This window comes from Xiphophorus couchianus, chromosome 13, assembly GCF_001444195.1.
Source record: "Xiphophorus couchianus chromosome 13, X_couchianus-1.0, whole genome shotgun sequence".
Lineage (NCBI taxonomy): Eukaryota > Metazoa > Chordata > Actinopteri > Cyprinodontiformes > Poeciliidae > Xiphophorus > Xiphophorus couchianus.
This window is the reverse complement of record NC_040240.1, coordinates 20,386,178-20,402,872: the sequence shown is the minus strand read 5'-3', so window position 1 is coordinate 20,402,872 and position 16,695 is coordinate 20,386,178. Positions and strand designations below refer to the sequence as shown.

General features: G+C 35.3%; 1 protein-coding gene across 1 annotated transcript; it reads left to right on the top strand.

Annotated features, from left to right (window-relative positions):
* Window positions 1–237: 237 nt before the first annotated feature.
* LOC114156216 (uncharacterized) lies at window positions 238–16,463 on the top strand. The gene is made up of 6 exons (XM_028036507.1): window positions 238–3,301; window positions 4,548–4,650; window positions 4,889–5,118; window positions 12,041–14,530; window positions 15,191–15,308; window positions 15,578–16,463. The coding sequence occupies exons 1-6, from the start codon at window positions 793–795 to the stop codon at window positions 15,801–15,803; spliced, it is 5,676 nt and encodes a 1,891-aa protein (XP_027892308.1). The 5' UTR covers window positions 238–792; the 3' UTR covers window positions 15,804–16,463.
* Window positions 16,464–16,695: the final 232 nt, after the last annotated feature.

Below are 16,695 nucleotides of genomic sequence, written 5' to 3'. Positions count from 1 at the left end.
CTTGTTTTTTTAAGCAAAGAAGGAAAACAAGTTTCTAACTTGTAGGAGAAGGTTGGTTAAGACCAGGGTTATAATTCAACAAGAACAAATACAAAAAAACAAAATTTATGCTTCAAAGTCCTTTCTTTGACCTTCTACATAACATATTGATGAAGAAAATATTGTGTTTTCATTTATAAAGTGGCGTCTTTTGTACGGTGTGTCCAGCTACAATCTGGATTTGAAAAAATAGCATTGCATTGAGAAAGAAACTTGGTGGAGGTGGTATTATGGTCTGGGCTGTTTTGCTGCAGACATAAATTTTGCTCTCTACCAAAAACTCTTGACAGAGAAATGTAAAGAGGGGGTGAGCCTGTCTGTGTGTGACCAGTTGTATTTGGGAATCCTTTTCTAAAACATTGCATTTCTAGTTTTGTGATTGTTTTCCATCTATTAGTGTTCTTTTTTTTCATAATTTTCCTCACTGTTGGTTTTGTACCAATTTTCTCTCTGTAGTTGATTTATCCATTTAAGTAAATAATAAATTTGTAGGTGACGAAATATGTTGTGATCCACCATATTAGACAACCATGACTAAATTTGTCCCCTTCCTCAATATGAATGTTTTATCTGTTTATATTTTTCAGAGACATCTGATTAATTAAACTCAAAAAGAATCCCTCAAATAGATTTTCCTAATACTTTTTAAACCATGTAAAAACCCTGACTAACTATTGTTGGTGTGTGTATCTATTTCTTTTGCAGAATACCACTTATGAAAAGCAATAACAGGCTCACAATCACCATAAAAGCATGACTGCTGCAGGAAGTTTCCATTCACATCCGATTCTGCACCTTCTTTTTCTTCTGCTTTATATTAACCCTTTGTTGGCTTTTTTGCTGAAAAGTTGCACTATTCTCTATCAGAAGATTCCCTGTGATGATGTTTTTTTGGACTGTGCATCCAGGGAACTTGTGGTTATTCCTAATGACATTCCCAAAGATTCTGCCGTCGTAAAACTCAACAGCAACCAGCTGAAGAAGATTAACATAGATGATTTTTGCGATTTGTCAAAGCTCAAAATTCTGGATCTGGGAGACAATCAAATTTCTGATGTGGACGATGGTTCTTTTAAGGATTTAGTTACTCTAAAAACACTTAAATTAACCCAGAATACCCTCACCACCCTGACTAATAACACATTTCAGGGTCTGTCCAACCTTACTGTGCTCGACCTGAGTAACAACAACATTCACTTCATTCAGCCCTTCGCTTTCAAAGACTTAACAAACCTACAAAATCTGGATTTAGGTCGCAATAAGATCCAACAAGTTAGTGACATTCAACAGATCTTCCAGCTACCGCAAATACAGATGGTTAACCTTACACACAATCTGTTCTCCTCCTTCGAGACCAAACACCTGCTTCACAATTTTACCTCAAATCTAGAAGAGCTAATTATTTCCTCACCTAACATGAAAACTTTCAGCATCTCGACACCAATATTTCCAAATCTCACAAAGTTAGATCTTGCTGTGTCTAGAAATTGTACCTTCCTGAACTGGGACATACCTGACAAAACTTTACTCAGGAACATAACACATTTATACACCAGTCAACCTTGTCTTTCCTTCAAAAGTTTTCAAAAAGTCCTGCGAAGTCTTGACTCACTGAATCACCTGAGACTAAATAACATGGACAGATTCATTAAGAAGGAGCTTCTATCTACAGTTTGCATAATACCAACGTTGAGGAAACTGGATTTATTTTACAACTATCTGAATAATTTGACGTTAAAGCTTGCACTTTGCTCCCAGCTCACAGAGTTTGACCTGGGAGAAACACACATAAAAGAACTATCAAAAGGTTCAATAAAGTCGATGACGATTCTACAAACGCTGAGTGTGAGAGCCAATCAGCTGTCAGAAGTGCCGTATGACATAAGAAACCTTCCCACACTTAAAATCCTAAATATCGAACTTAATCAAATCACCAAACTGAGCTGTAACAATTTTGTAAATACCACCCACCTTACAGAGCTTTACCTGCAGAATAACTACATTACCAAGCTGAAAAGGTGCGTGTTTGGAAACCTGACAAACCTGAAGATTTTAAATCTGAGCAAAAGTAACCTGCGAAAACTTGAAAATGTATTTAAGTTAACCCTTCATAGGCTTGAGGTCTTGAATATAAGTGACAACAAAGTGACGGACTTAGAAACGGGTGTTTTTCAAGGTTTACAATCTATAAAACATTTAAATGTGGCATCAAGGTCTATTGAAAGAGTGAAACTTGCAACATTTAAAGGAATAAACAATGTCCAAGCCCTTACTGTGTCACTTACACACAGGTATGAACCAGATTTCAGAGGATTAAAGCGCTTAGAAAATTTAACAATCTACCTAGAGAGGGTTCCCTTGTTAAGAACTGATGAGTTAATGAATTACGGCGCTTTTTCAAAGACTATGTTAAAGTCTTTGAAAAGCATCGCTGTCATCTGCACACACAATCACCAAGATTTTCCTCTGAATGTACCCATTTCGTTGCTCCAGTCTATGAAACATCTGGAGGATTTTACAGCTGAAAATGTCTATGTAAATGCTCCATTTGCAGACATTTTTCAGTTCAACCCACAACTCAAGAGTGTGACATTTCTAAAGACTGATTTGTCCAATTTGGATCCAAACCTCTTTCAAAAAATCCCAAACCTGCAGGCTCTTGATCTCTCCAACTGTAAGATCAAGGCTTTGGATTTTATGGTGCAGGCAAATCTTTCTGCTCTTAGATATCTGAAACTGGCTGAGAATGAAATCAGTGTTATTAACGAAACAGTCTTCCACTCTCTCCCCTTTCTAACGTACCTGGACCTGAGCAAGAACCCGTTCACCTGCGACTGTTCAAACGCAGGTTTTATCCTATGGGCAAAGAATCAAAAGCAAACACAAGTGGCAAACACCCATCAGTATATCTGCTTCTTTCCTGCGGACAAACGAGGAAGCTTGCTGTTTGACTATGACACCCTGTCCTGTTGGGACGATTCCAGCTTCTTCTGCTTCGTTTCCAGCTCTTGTCTGGTTGTTCTAACTCTAATTACATCTTTTGTCTATAACTTCCTGAGGTGGCAACTAGGCTACACCTTCCACCTCTTCCGAGCCTTTCTCTACGACAGCAGGAAAAGGAAAGAGGGAGAAGATTATCAGTTTGACGCCTTTGTGTCCTATAATGTCCATGATGAGGGCTGGGTTTACAGAGAGATGCTTCCGATGTTGGAGGAGAAACAGGGCTGGAAACTCTGTCTGCACCACAGAGACTTCCAACCAGGTAAACGCTGGATGGTCTTATGACAAGAATGCTCAATAGTATGAGAAACTGGTTGGATGGAAGACTCCAGTTCCATTTACTGATATTTATTAACACCATAGAACTAAAGTGCACAAAATAAACACAGGCTGGTACATTAGTAAAGAAAATCACGACAGGGTATTAGGGCTATTGTAGGTAGAGAAAAAAAAGACTAGTAAATTTTCACACAAAAAAAAAATCTGAATTTTTTTTAATCTCAGAAAACTTTTAGAAAATTTTTTGAAAATTTCTGAATTAAAAAAAAATTTGCTAGAAAAAATTTGAAATTAATCTCAGAAATTTTCTATAATAAAAAAGACGCAGAAATTTCTGAATTTCAAAAGCTGAAAATATGCTAGAAGAACATAGAAATTTCATGATTAATCTCAGATGTTTTCTAGAAAAAGTTTGGGAAATTTCTGAATTTCTAAGGTTGAAAATGTGGTAGAAGAATCTAGAAATGTTGAGATTAATCTCAAAAACTTTCTTTAAAAAAAACTTTAAAATTTCTGAATTTCAAAAGTTGAAAATTTGCTAGAAAAATCTAGAAGTTTTGAGATTAATCTCAGAAGTTGTCTAGAAAATCTTCGGAAATTTCTGAATTTTTAAAGTTGAAAATGAGCTAAAAGAATCTAGAGATGTTGAGATTAATCTCCAAAATTTTCTAGAAAAATGTAAATTGCAAAATTTCAAAAGTCAAACATTTTTGACTTTTGAAACTCAAAGATTTCCAAGGTGTTTTCTGGCAGGAATTTATTCCTTTTTCTACTATCTACAATGGCCATAATTCACCAAAGTATTATGGCGTATATAGAATTCTAGAATTATATAGTACTGAAGATAACAAAATCTTCAATACCCATGTTGTTTAGACAAAAGTGTCTTGAGAGTAGCATGCAAATAGCTTTACTATAAAGCAAGGAATACCAGCATAAAAACAACTGGATTAGTAGCAAGTGTCTGTATTCTTCCTCTGCGGAGCAAAACAAAAACTATTCCTGGTTTTATCATGTCAAAATAAAAGCACACATATCAAAATAAGATAACAGAACAGAGAGAATTACAACTGGTCTCAAGGCAACTCTAATGGGAGTTCAGTTTATAAACATGGAAAATCCTTCAGTGAATAAAACGCTTTGGGAAAAAATATGTGTTGGAGTTCATTTTAACCCTTTTCAAGTTTGTAGAATAAGATACTGATAAAACACACCTATCGTATTCACAGGTAAACCCATCATAGAGAACATCACTGATGCCATCTATGGAAGCAGGAAAACCATCTGTGTGATCAGCCGCAGCTACCTGCAGAGCGAGATCCAGATGGCCAGGTGGGGCTGAACTTTTTTATTATGTTGATTTTTTTTTTTTTTAATGGAAAACCTTTTATTGATCCTTCATCAATTATGCTGAAATAGTCACTATGCTCTTTCATCTGACTAGTTTCTTGGATCAAACTCATTCTCAACCAAATATGATGGTTTGATGCTGTTAAAAAATTTTTAAAGTTTTTTATTTGCTTTTGACTATACTCTTAGTTTGGTTTTTTAAATTATTATTATTTTGCAGCTTTCGTCTGTTTGACGAGAAGAAGGATGTGCTGATTCTGCTGTTTTTGGAGGAGATCTCCGCTCATCATCTTTCTCCATATTACCGTATGAGGAAGATGCTGAAGGAGCGCACCTACCTGAGCTGGTCTGCACAGCATCCGGGAGTTTTCTGGCAGAACGTCCAGAGAGCTCTGCAGGCAGGAGACGCTCCTGAAAACTCAGACATGCTGACGGGACCAACAGGACGCTGAGAAAAGTCACAGAATTGTAAAAACATTACCTTTGTAGATGCAAAACTTGTTTTACAATAAAGTTTTACCATACTCATCCATTGATGCACAAAATTACAACATGGGCTACATTCAAATAGCAGGGAAAAGTGACCCAAATCTGCTTTGTTTTCCCACATGTGACCTATATCTGAATGTTTCACTGCAGTCTTAACACGAATCCTTACCAAGTAATTTTGGTCTAATTAGTGAAAATATCTTAGTACCCTTGAAATTAAATTAACTTACAACTAACTTTTCAGCAAGGTACAGCAGCTTGTTTTAAGTCAAGAGTGCAGAAAAAGTACAAGTTCTATTGGCAGCTCATTTTACTTGTAACAAGACATTTTTGCCATGTTATAAGTGAAATAATCTGCTGGAACTAGTACTTTTACAACAATATTAAGAAATTATCGACTTAAAACCGGCTCATATATCTTGCTGAAAAGTTATTTATAAGTTAGTTTTGTCTTATTTTATTTGTAATAATTTATTTGCACCAGAAACTAGACCAAAAATACTTGGTAAGATTTTGTGTTTTTTTTAGTGCACAGCAGGTTTTGATGCTCAATTCTGATTTATTACTTAATTTTTTTTTTTCCTGTGTGATCATTCATACTACAAATTAAACCCGACCGCAGTGAGACTTCTGTACAACCTGCAGATGCGGAACAGGAATATAGACTTCACTGTTTATGGATCAATTTTAAAGTTTATTCAGCAGTATCCTCACAAGATGAAAGAAGATGGTACAAAGAAAGCATAAATAATAGAAATGGCTTTTTGTGGAGCATTGACTGGAACTTCTGTAGAGAAGTCTGTTTAGATGCGTAGTCAAAGCACAGAGTGGAGGGATTGTGAGATGATGCATTTCACCAATAAGACTTCTCTCATGAGTTCATAATTTTTAGTCACTGTTTTTGTCCAGTTTTATCGCATCTGGCTTTTTCTGTTACAGAATTATGACGATGTCTCACGTTAATGACATAAAAGTCGACTAAAATGACCGTTCAGACTGCAGACACTTTGAAAACCATCGTATGCAAATTAGTTATACATGTGGAAGTGGCACAGATCTGATTTTTTGGGTGAAAAGATCTGAATCAGGCTGTTCAGACTGCTGTAAAGAAGTTGGATGTAAGTTGCGTATGTAGCCTTTCTGGCTCATTGGCTCCCATTGATGAATAAACGGCGCCATCCATTATGGCTTTCATAAACACTGCTATTTGATGTCAAAGTTCTTCTTCTGCACACGCAGTTATTATTTATAACTGTAATTGGGAAAAACAAAAATTAAATCAATTACCACGTAATTGTGAAATTATTTTATCTAGTTTCTTTTCAGTTATTTAAAAACTTAAAACAACTATAAAAAATGTAAAAATTGAAAGTGAATTTCCATGTTTTGATGTTAAAGAGAGAGTGCTACAAAGAGAATGTGCGGCCTTTTTCTGCATCTGAAATCAGCCTTTCCCTGCTCACTCGAGTGTTGTCTGTGGAGTGACTGTGGAAACTTTCACACAGAGCTGAAGATCTTTTTTTTATTCTCAAGCAGCAGCACTTATATATTTCAAGTGGCGCAGTCCTGATGAATTCAAGGATCCTCTATTCTTCCAGTTTTGCATTTCTAGCAACTTTTCAAGTTGTTTACAAGCGAGTGACATAAGGACTCTTCACAGAGATCTCAACATATTCTGGCTCCCTCATCTAAACATTGAATTTTTTCTTATAGGTTTTAAAAGCTAACACATTGGTGTACAACCAAAAACATAAAGCTTTAATGTTGGCATTTGAAGGACTATTGGTTCTCTAGAGGATTGCTGGAAGTCAGTTAAGCTAGCGAGACATTTTTTAACACAACCTGCCTACTTCTCATTTCATGCATTCCTTTAAGATGACAACAAGCACTATTTAAAGACCATTGACAAAAGCCCATATCATGAGCCTAAACCGGACATGTACTGGTCTCAAAAAACATAGTTTGTCCAAAGGGGTTAACTTCATGTCCAAAGGGGTTAACTTCATGAATACCGCTTTGGAATTCATTGAAGATGCGCCTTATAATGTGGTGCGCCTAATAGTGCGGAAAATACGGTACTTAAATGTTAACTGAAATTTTAAAGAACATTAAAAACATAAAATACAAATATCACATAAACAAAGCAGTATATACGAATAATACATTCACAACAAAATGTAAATAATTGTGAACTAAAAGTAACTTTAAAAAATGTTTTAACTCATTGTCCATTTTCAGCAGCTCACAGTACCAAGAATAAAAATGATGTCAGAAAAAGTGTTGATTAATCTTAATGTTGAGTCACAATAAATAATCTTGAGAAAAATAAATAAATGCTCTCACAAAACATGCATGTTTATGTTTTGTAAATGCAAGGCATAAATAATTTATATTTTGCATAAATGGTGCTTCATTTATGCAAAACAGGTTGCTGAATGGAAAGGTCTAGTACTGAAGGTCTTCAAGATTATAACTATGTTATGAATATAATGAAAACAGTGATATCTGTTGTTATTATTACTCTCTCGTTAAATAGCTATTTTCTGTTCTCCAAATATGCATAAATGGAAAAACACCAGTTATTTCCCTTGAGAATGATGCACTGGTTCTCACCGTTTTAGGAACAGGGGCCTTATTGTTCCTCTTGTTTGCTTCCTGCCACAGCTGGGTGACACAGCTGAGTGGAGCAGAGAAAGCAGAACCAAACATGAAGTTTATATCTGTCAAATGTCACTTTTTACTCATTTTATTCATTGTTTCAATGTAAACATTTTGCACTTGACAGATTTAAAAGTGCTTTACCAGTTGCCATTTTATTAGCTTAATTTTAAGGCAAACAATTAAGCTGTAATTATTAATTACACATTATAATAAAGTACGTAACACCACTTTTAAATCATTGTTGGTGGTACAAGTGAGTCTTAGCATCACAGTTTTATACATGTTTGGAAACAGTAAAAACAGCAACAGCAAAATGGACTGGTTTCTTTTTACTGGTTTGGAAGAGAAAAATAAAAACAAATAATCTGAATCTGCTGCTAAAAAGTAAATTGAAAATACTGAAAATGAAATATTGGCCTACACACCCAAGAAAAATATTAAATTATCAGGCTACTGTTACTTCATTTATTGTGAGAAGATAAAATAAACTAAAATAGTAAACAATATGTAATAACGTTTTAAATATGTTTTTTGTTGGGGGTTTTTACTTCACTCTTTTGGTTCTTTAGGTATTGATTTAGTCACTTATTTTACATTCATCGATTTACTTTTTATCAGTCGCTTTGATGTAGAGGCTTTAACTTATAAAATTTTATTACTAATTATTTTGTTATGGTCTATGATTTTAGTTAAGTTGACTGTACCTTGCCTTTTTTTCTTTTCTTTTTTTAAAGATTTAGTTTCGCTTCACTGGTGTTCCTGAAATGCTCATGCTTTATGCTCCATTAGCCTCATTCCTTTTCTTTTTATAAAACCACTCTCTTTTTCATGTATTTCTCTAGTGCTCGCTGAGTTCTGTAACTGACAACCGGAACCAGGTCTTTATTTTGGTGGTTAGATAAATTCCATTATCCTGTTGCACCATCCAGTTCTTCTTTAGATTTTATTGTTTTTATCCGACATGTTCCTCAATAACCTTTTGATAAACATCGTGGATTCAATGGCCTAGCTAGGTCCTGCAGCAGCAAAGATTATCCCCAAAATAAAAACTAATACTGTCATCTCCATGTTTCAAAGTTTGCATAAGTTTTTTTTCCCCCAGAATACAATTTGATCCATGCCAAACAGGCCCAGGAGAAATGATGAAATGGGAAGCAGCATGTTCTGGGTTGATGCCGCCTTGCTTCATTGTGTCTTTAATTTCAAATTTGTATTCAAAAATATATTTCAATTCACATTTCTGTTATACATAAATAAAATATTATGTTTATATGTTTAAAATAAATTTCTATTCTCCTTATAATTACCTTTTAAAACACAATCTATTTCTATATGCCTGTTCTTTATCTTTAAACATATTACCTGAAAATAGTGCTTTCATTTGGATGAATCTGTAGCTTTCCACACAATGGACCTCACCAAGCTCCGCCCACAACCGACCTACAAAATCCCAAGTGGCAGCAAGTCTCACAAACAAAGCCTCCCAAGTTGTTTCTATGTAAACATGGCGTCTTCCACTTCGACTGATTCTCTGCAGTGTATTTCTGACTCGATTAGTGCATCATTTCTACCGGATTTTCACACTATATCAGCTACTACAATGGACAGAGGAACTAAGAAGTTCATGTCATCTTTGTTGGATGAGATCAAGGTGTTTGAGTCACGCGATGCCTCCAACATTGTGCACGTCACAGCAAAATGCTTTCGCTCGATGAGGAAAACGGCAGATCCACACACCCTCTACATCAATATAGCTGGATTCCCTTCCCACTGAAACATATTTTAACCAAATATTCACCAGATCCAGAGATACCTGCAGTTTTTGTACAAGTTTCAAAAATCTTTTTTGTTTTTGAAAGAAATTGATTTGGAAAATTTTTCTTCTGCGTTATTTTTTGTTGCTTATATGAATTATTGTCATTTACGTCTTTAAATACAAAAAATTCCACTTAACTTTATATTTTTGCTCCTTATGTAGAGTATGTAATTTTAAAATATTAAATGATTGACAATTTGATCAGATACTCAGTTCTTCAGTAGACTTTTTACCAAATATTTTACTTTTACTCGTGAATTTTTTTGGATGGCAACTTTTTACTTTTACTTGAGTAAAAAATATGTTGAAGTAGTGCCACTCTTACTTGGGTACAATTTTGGAGTACTCTGCCAATCCCTGGTCTTTCTCACTCCTAGCACACTTCCCCACCATGAAAAAGAGATGGAGTGCCAACGTTAAAATGTAACGTTAATGTAATTGAATTAAGTGTGTCAAACTTACTTTATTTACATTTCTTTAACATACCAACTTAATAAATTGACTTGGATTTATTATTTAATTTAATGTGTGAATAATTAAATCCATGCAATTAAAAACACAGAAATTGTGTTTTAATGATTAAAAGCTTCCAACATATCTTTTGTCCAATTTTTGTGCTTGATTATATTACTTCCTCACAGCAGTACCACAGGTTTACCTCCTATGGCCACACTTTTTACTCTATTTTTATTCTGTTATTTTGCCACACTCCTCTTTCACTTCAGTAAACTTTTTTGTGAAAGGACAACAGTGCATCTGAAAGAAGGAACTAAATCGACACACAATAAGGAAAAGGTCAAAATCCAGATGGGGATCGTTTTGTGCATGTTACCACTAAAGGAAATTAACAACCTCACCTCAACTTATCCTGAAGACATTTTAAATATCTGTAGTTTGACCTCTAATAATGTACAGCATGATAAATCCTTCCAAATATTATAATTTTAAAAGAAATCTGCATTATTTGTAAAATCATCTATATTTAAATCTATATTTAATTCTTAATGACAAATCATTTAAATTAAATATAACAACATGGCTTGATGCTATTTGGACACCTTCAGTGTTTAAAGCATTTTAATGAAGCCAAAATGTATCACATGCCTTGTGTTTTCTTTTTTAATTTAAGGAAGTCTCAAGTGAGATATTGAACAGCCCTTTCAGTCCTCATTTCTCTATTTTAGGTCTAGAGATTGAACATGAACATCTGAGGACAATCAGTGAGTATCAATTACATTTATTAATCTCTGACTAACTGATAAATATGAAAAAAGTTTAACTTTAAATGTTTTTATGAAAATAAAACATTTATCTTTTAATGAAATTCAAGTTTGTCGTTTAGATATGTGCAGGATCATTGTATCATTATGTACTCTGAACAATGAAAGATATTTACTGTTAGGAGGAAAACTCTTCGACAATGAGATCATCAGATATTTATTTTGGACATATGTGTCATAAAATGTTTAAAAGTGCCTATTAAAGTCATAAAATTGCCCATAAAATTTGATAAACATTTTTTTAACCTTCAGGCTTTGCTAACTTCTGTAAATGATCATACTATACAAGCTTCACAATGTTAAAAAACAGGAAAACATATTCACATTTCTAAATTTAAAGTTAAATAAAATTTCTCTAGGTTAATCCCAGTCTTTTATATCAACCCTGTTTAATCCGCTTCTATTAAAGTTTAGTTCTTTGCCTATAAAGTCCAGTTCTTAGGCAAATTTATCATGATAAATTTCATTTTGACAAATGGTTCTCATAATAAAATCCAATTAATGATGTCTTTTCAAAAAAATATTGTTTGTATTGTCAGGATTATTATTTTTGTTTTGTTTTTTTACCAATTTGTTGGCATTAATAAATAAATACATTATAAAAATGTGATAAAATGGCTTTTAAAAAAGGAAAAAAAGAGAAAGTCTAGTTTGTTAGATTGCGCAATCAAACTTTGATGCGGACAAAAAACAAACAAACTCTGGCCCGCCTAAAAATCTAAATCTCAAAGGCGTATATGGACACAAGCGGGTCTGAGACCGCTCCAAAAGCAGGAAGCAGACTGTAGCGCAGGGCATTATGGGTAAATACAACCAAATCAAACAGAGGGAGAAATGACTGTTGGTCTTTAACCAAAGATAAAATATAAATCCTACAACCGCTAAAATCTGACGCTATTCTGTTGTTGTTTACATTTTGTAAAGGAGGAAGTTGCGTTCAGTGTCTTCTACACAGGTTTGCATGTTGTTTCCTTCAGTGTCTTGTGGAGCAGCGCCACCACAGGCAAGGAGGGGAGCAGATTTTTCAATTACTTTGGTTCGCTTTACTCAGTGCACTGTGAAAGAGAACCAATGTATTGCTTATTGTGCTTCACAGATGATCTCCACAACAAACTCATCAAGTGAACAAGCATGGCTTTGCTTTCAAATTTCATCCTGAGACTTTTCTGTCTCTTTCTTCATATTAATCCATGTCTGACTTATTCACTGAAAAACTGTTCAATACTTTATGAGGACAACCCGTCCGCTGGTGTTTCTGTGGACTGTGCAAACAGGGACCTTGTTTCCATCCCTGACGACATTCCCAAAGAGGCTGTTTCTATTGAGCTCAGGGGCAACAACATTCAGACAATTAAAGATGATTTCCGTGGCATGTCTAGACTGAGATACTTGGGGCTGAGAAAAAGTGGCATCACTTCTGTGGATGATGGATGTTTCAATGATTTGGTTTCACTGGAAACACTTATGATGAGAAACAACTACCTCTTTGCCCTGACTGCAAACATGTTCCAGGGTCTGTCTAATCTCACCACGCTTGATTTAAGCCATAGTGGTATTTGTTTCATTCATGGCTCTACCTTTAGATTCCTGATAAGCTTAAAAGTTTTGAACTTGGATTATAATACGTTAAAAAACACTGCCGACATTCAGCCCATCTTTCAGCTACCACAGATACAGACGCTCAGCCTTAGATGTAACAAACTGTCGTCCTTCGAGAGCAAAAACTTCCTGCTGAACAAATCCTCAAGTTTACAGCAGCTGTTTATTTCTGGTGTCTCCCTGAGAAAGTTCAGCATCACAACACCTATCTTCCCTTACCTTCAGGTGGTAGAACTTTCAACATGTTTACCAGTAACCAAACTAAAATGGGACATATCAGACAAAACGTTACTAGAGAACATAACGCAGTTTTATGTTGATGAGAATGCACTTTCCTTTAAAGGAATGCAAAACGTCATGCAGAATCTCATCTCACTGAGACATTTCAAAGTAAATATGTTGGTCAGTTGGATAAAGAGAGGACTGTTATCTGCTGTCTGCAAAATTCAATCACTGAGGAGGCTGGATTTCTTCTACAACAATATGAACAACAAGACTTTGAAACTTGCACCTTGCTCTCAGCTAGCAGAGCTTTACCTCCAGGAAACTAATTTAAATGAACTGACGAATGGCTCAATACAATCAATGAAGATGCTGCAGGTTCTAAATATGAGTGACAACAAGCTCACTAGAGTTTCAAACGACATTAGGAGCCTCGCCTTCCTTAAGATCTTGCACTTGGATAAAAATTTTATCTCAAAGTTGGACTGTGAGGATTTTGAGAACACAACCCGTCTCATGGAGCTTAATCTGAACACAAACCAGATTCCAAGTCTGGAGAGATGCGTTTTAGAGCATCTTACTGATCTAAAGCATTTAGATCTGGGTTACAATAAGCTGAGAGCATTTGGAGACACATTTAAAGTCGCTCTGCATAAGCTTGAGTTCTTGGACATGAGTGAAAACGATATAGATATATTATCTTCAAATACTTTGGGGGGTTTACAGTCCCTAAAACATTTAAAGATGGCAAGTGATGATATAATGTTGATGGAAAATGAAACATTTCCTGAATTGAGGAACCTGGTGGACCTAAATGTCTCATTTCCAAATGGGTACAAACCTGAACTTCAAGGATTGCAGCGCTTGGAAAATCTTATCGTTTACTTTGGAAAAGGCTTTACTTTTAAAAATCTTTATCAAAACAAACATGGTGGCTTAAGCGATTTAAAATTGTTAAAATCTCTCACAGTGATCGGCTGCACAGACCTCACCTTTCATCTTAAGAACCTAAAGGAAATGCTTCAAGCTATGGGACATCTGGAAGCTTTCGAAGCTGTGGATGTGTTTGAGGAAGCTCCAGATGTAGATACATTTCAGTTCAACCCCCATCTCAGCAGCCTGACATTAACAAACACTAACATGTCCCATCTGAAACCTGAACTGTTTCGACCAATCCCAAACTTGCAGAGACTCGATCTTACCAACTCGATGCTGAGATCTATGGACTTTTTGCTGCAGGCCAACCTTTCTGCACTCAAATATCTGAAACTGACAGACAATAAAATTATTATGATCAATGAAGCTGTTTGGGAAGCTCTCCCGTCTCTAACCTACTTAGACCTGAGCTACAACCTGTTCACCTGTGAATGCTCAAATGCAGGTTTCATCCAGTGGGTGAAGACCAACAAGCAGACACAGATAGTAGATGCTCATCGATATGAATGTTCCTTTCCTGTCAGCAAAGAAGGAACCTTACTACTAGATTTACACACACAGTCCTGCTTTAACGACGCCAGCTTTCTCTGCTTCATTTCCACCACTTGTTTAGTAGTTCTAGTTCTCTTTACATCCTTGATTTACCACTTCCTACGGCAGCATCTAGTCTATGGATTCTACCTCTTCCTGGCCTTTCTCTACGACAGCAAAAGGAAGAAGAAGAACGATGGTCATCAGTTTGATGCCTTTGTATCCTATAACGTCCGTGATGAGGGCTGGGTTTACAGAGAGATGCTTCCAGTGTTGGAGGGACAGCAGGGATGGAGACTCTGTCTGCACCACAGAGACTTCCAACCAGGTAAAATCAGCTCTTCTTCAGTTTATGTTACAAACCTCCGAGATGTAATGCAGAAGATTTAAACCTGGAGTGTGTATGATACTATAACATAAGATAAATAATCTGAAAAAAATCTGTGCTAACTACTCAAATACAAAGCTTGGTCAGAACAACCAATCAGAGCCAGGAGGAGGGTCTCAGTGCTGTCAATCATCCTTGTATATGCACTGCTAACATAAAATAAATTCAGACAAGATAATACTTTATTGATCCTCAAAAGGGGGAAATTTGTTTGCCCCAGCATAGCACACAACAATAAAAAAATTAAAATAATAATAAAAATATATAGATAGTATTGTATGATTTATGCACAAGCTAATATGCTGTCAGAAAATTTAGTATGTGTTCATTCTATGTAAAGATAGCTCTTTTTCAAGCCCATTGTACTCCACTATATGAAAACAAAAAACATTTGTTATCTGTCTCATGTTATACACAATGACAGTTTTAACAAATAAGTAAATTTTCATTTAAAAAATGCTTTAATTTAAAATAAAACTGACATTTTTCTTACAGTTGGGTAGCTTGAAAACATTTTAAATTAATATTTAAACAAACAGCCCTTTTTAGGTGAGTGTCTCTTCAAAAGACGGACGGTTTACTGCAGTTTCGTGTCCGCAGGTAAACCCATCATAGAGAACATCACTGATGCCATTTACGGCAGCAGGAAAACCATCTGTGTGATCAGCCGCAGCTACCTGCAGAGCGAGTGGTGCTCAAACGAGTTTCAAATGGCCAGGTGAGGATAAGTGTCTAGATATTATTCAGACAAGTAGAGAAAAAAATAAGCATTGCATTTTGGGTCATGTTTCTGGAACGGTTGCCATGTTATGACTTCTGAGCAAAGTTCTTGTTTACAAAAAGAACGAGGTGAACTTTAAAATATCTGTAGCATGTATTTTGTATGCAGGTCTTACATTATAAGAAAGCATAAAAGCTGAATCAAGTTCTCTGTTGAGTGAATAACTTAATTGTCTTCGGGGGGGGGGGTTGTCTGATTTCTTGCAGCTTTCGCCTGTTTGATGAGAAGAAGGATGTTCTGATTCTGCTGTTTCTGGAGGAGATTCCTGCTCATCACCTGTCTCCATTTTACCGCATGAGGAAGCTGGTGAAGAAACGTACCTACCTGAGCTGGCCTCAGGCTGCACAACATCCGGGAGTTTTCTGGAAGAACGTCCAGAGAGCCCTGCAGGCAGGGGGCGCTGTCACTGAACCGGTACCGGCAGGACACTGAAAGAAGCAGCAAAATGGAAGTTTATTGTGAAAGTTTGCAGCATAAAATCAAGAAAAGAGGAAAGTCACTTTGCTTGGGGAGGCTTTGTATGAAAAAGCCACAAGTTAAAATTAATATTCAAGTAAAAAAAACTTTCTGATTTAATCTAAACTCCAACTGGGAAATGCAAGTTTTACTTAAATCTACTTTGTCTTTCTGATAAAGAATCTTCAGACTATCATTAATTTAACACAGAATACTTAGTTTAATGTCACTGCACACTCGTAAAATATTAAATTTGTAGTTATTCAAAACTATTTTCACCCGGATCTATCAGTTAATTATAAGAATCATTTTTCTTTATCACAATACCTTTTAGTTAAGAGCTTTGTCAGTATGTTAATGTTTTACTTACATTAAGTTTCAGAAATTATGTGTTTTTCAATAAAGGTCAATTTGATTGTGTAAGGTAGAAATAAAGGTAGACAGATTATTGTCTGTCTCTAGATAAACAGCCTTTAGTACATTTTAATAAATGATTTGGGTCACAGATATTTATGAAGTAATTCACATAAACCACAGACAATAAAGTACGCTTCTGTAAAAAGTCATTTTTATTAAACAAAATTCATTTTGAAAGGAATGCGGTTAAATTTAAATAAAATTATAATGCATAAAAAATATTAATTTGTCTTTTCTTACTTGTTCCTGAAGGTTCAACAGCGCCCTCTAGTGTCTGGTTTATTTACTGCAATGTAAATATGTGAACAGTTCGCTCCACATTTTCAGGGAAATTAAATAGAGAATGTGAATTATTTCTACTGTCTGCCTGTTACTTTCATTTTAAAGGCCACAATCAGATATTTTTAATTGTTTTATAGCTTTTTATATATTATCTGATGTGGGATTTCAA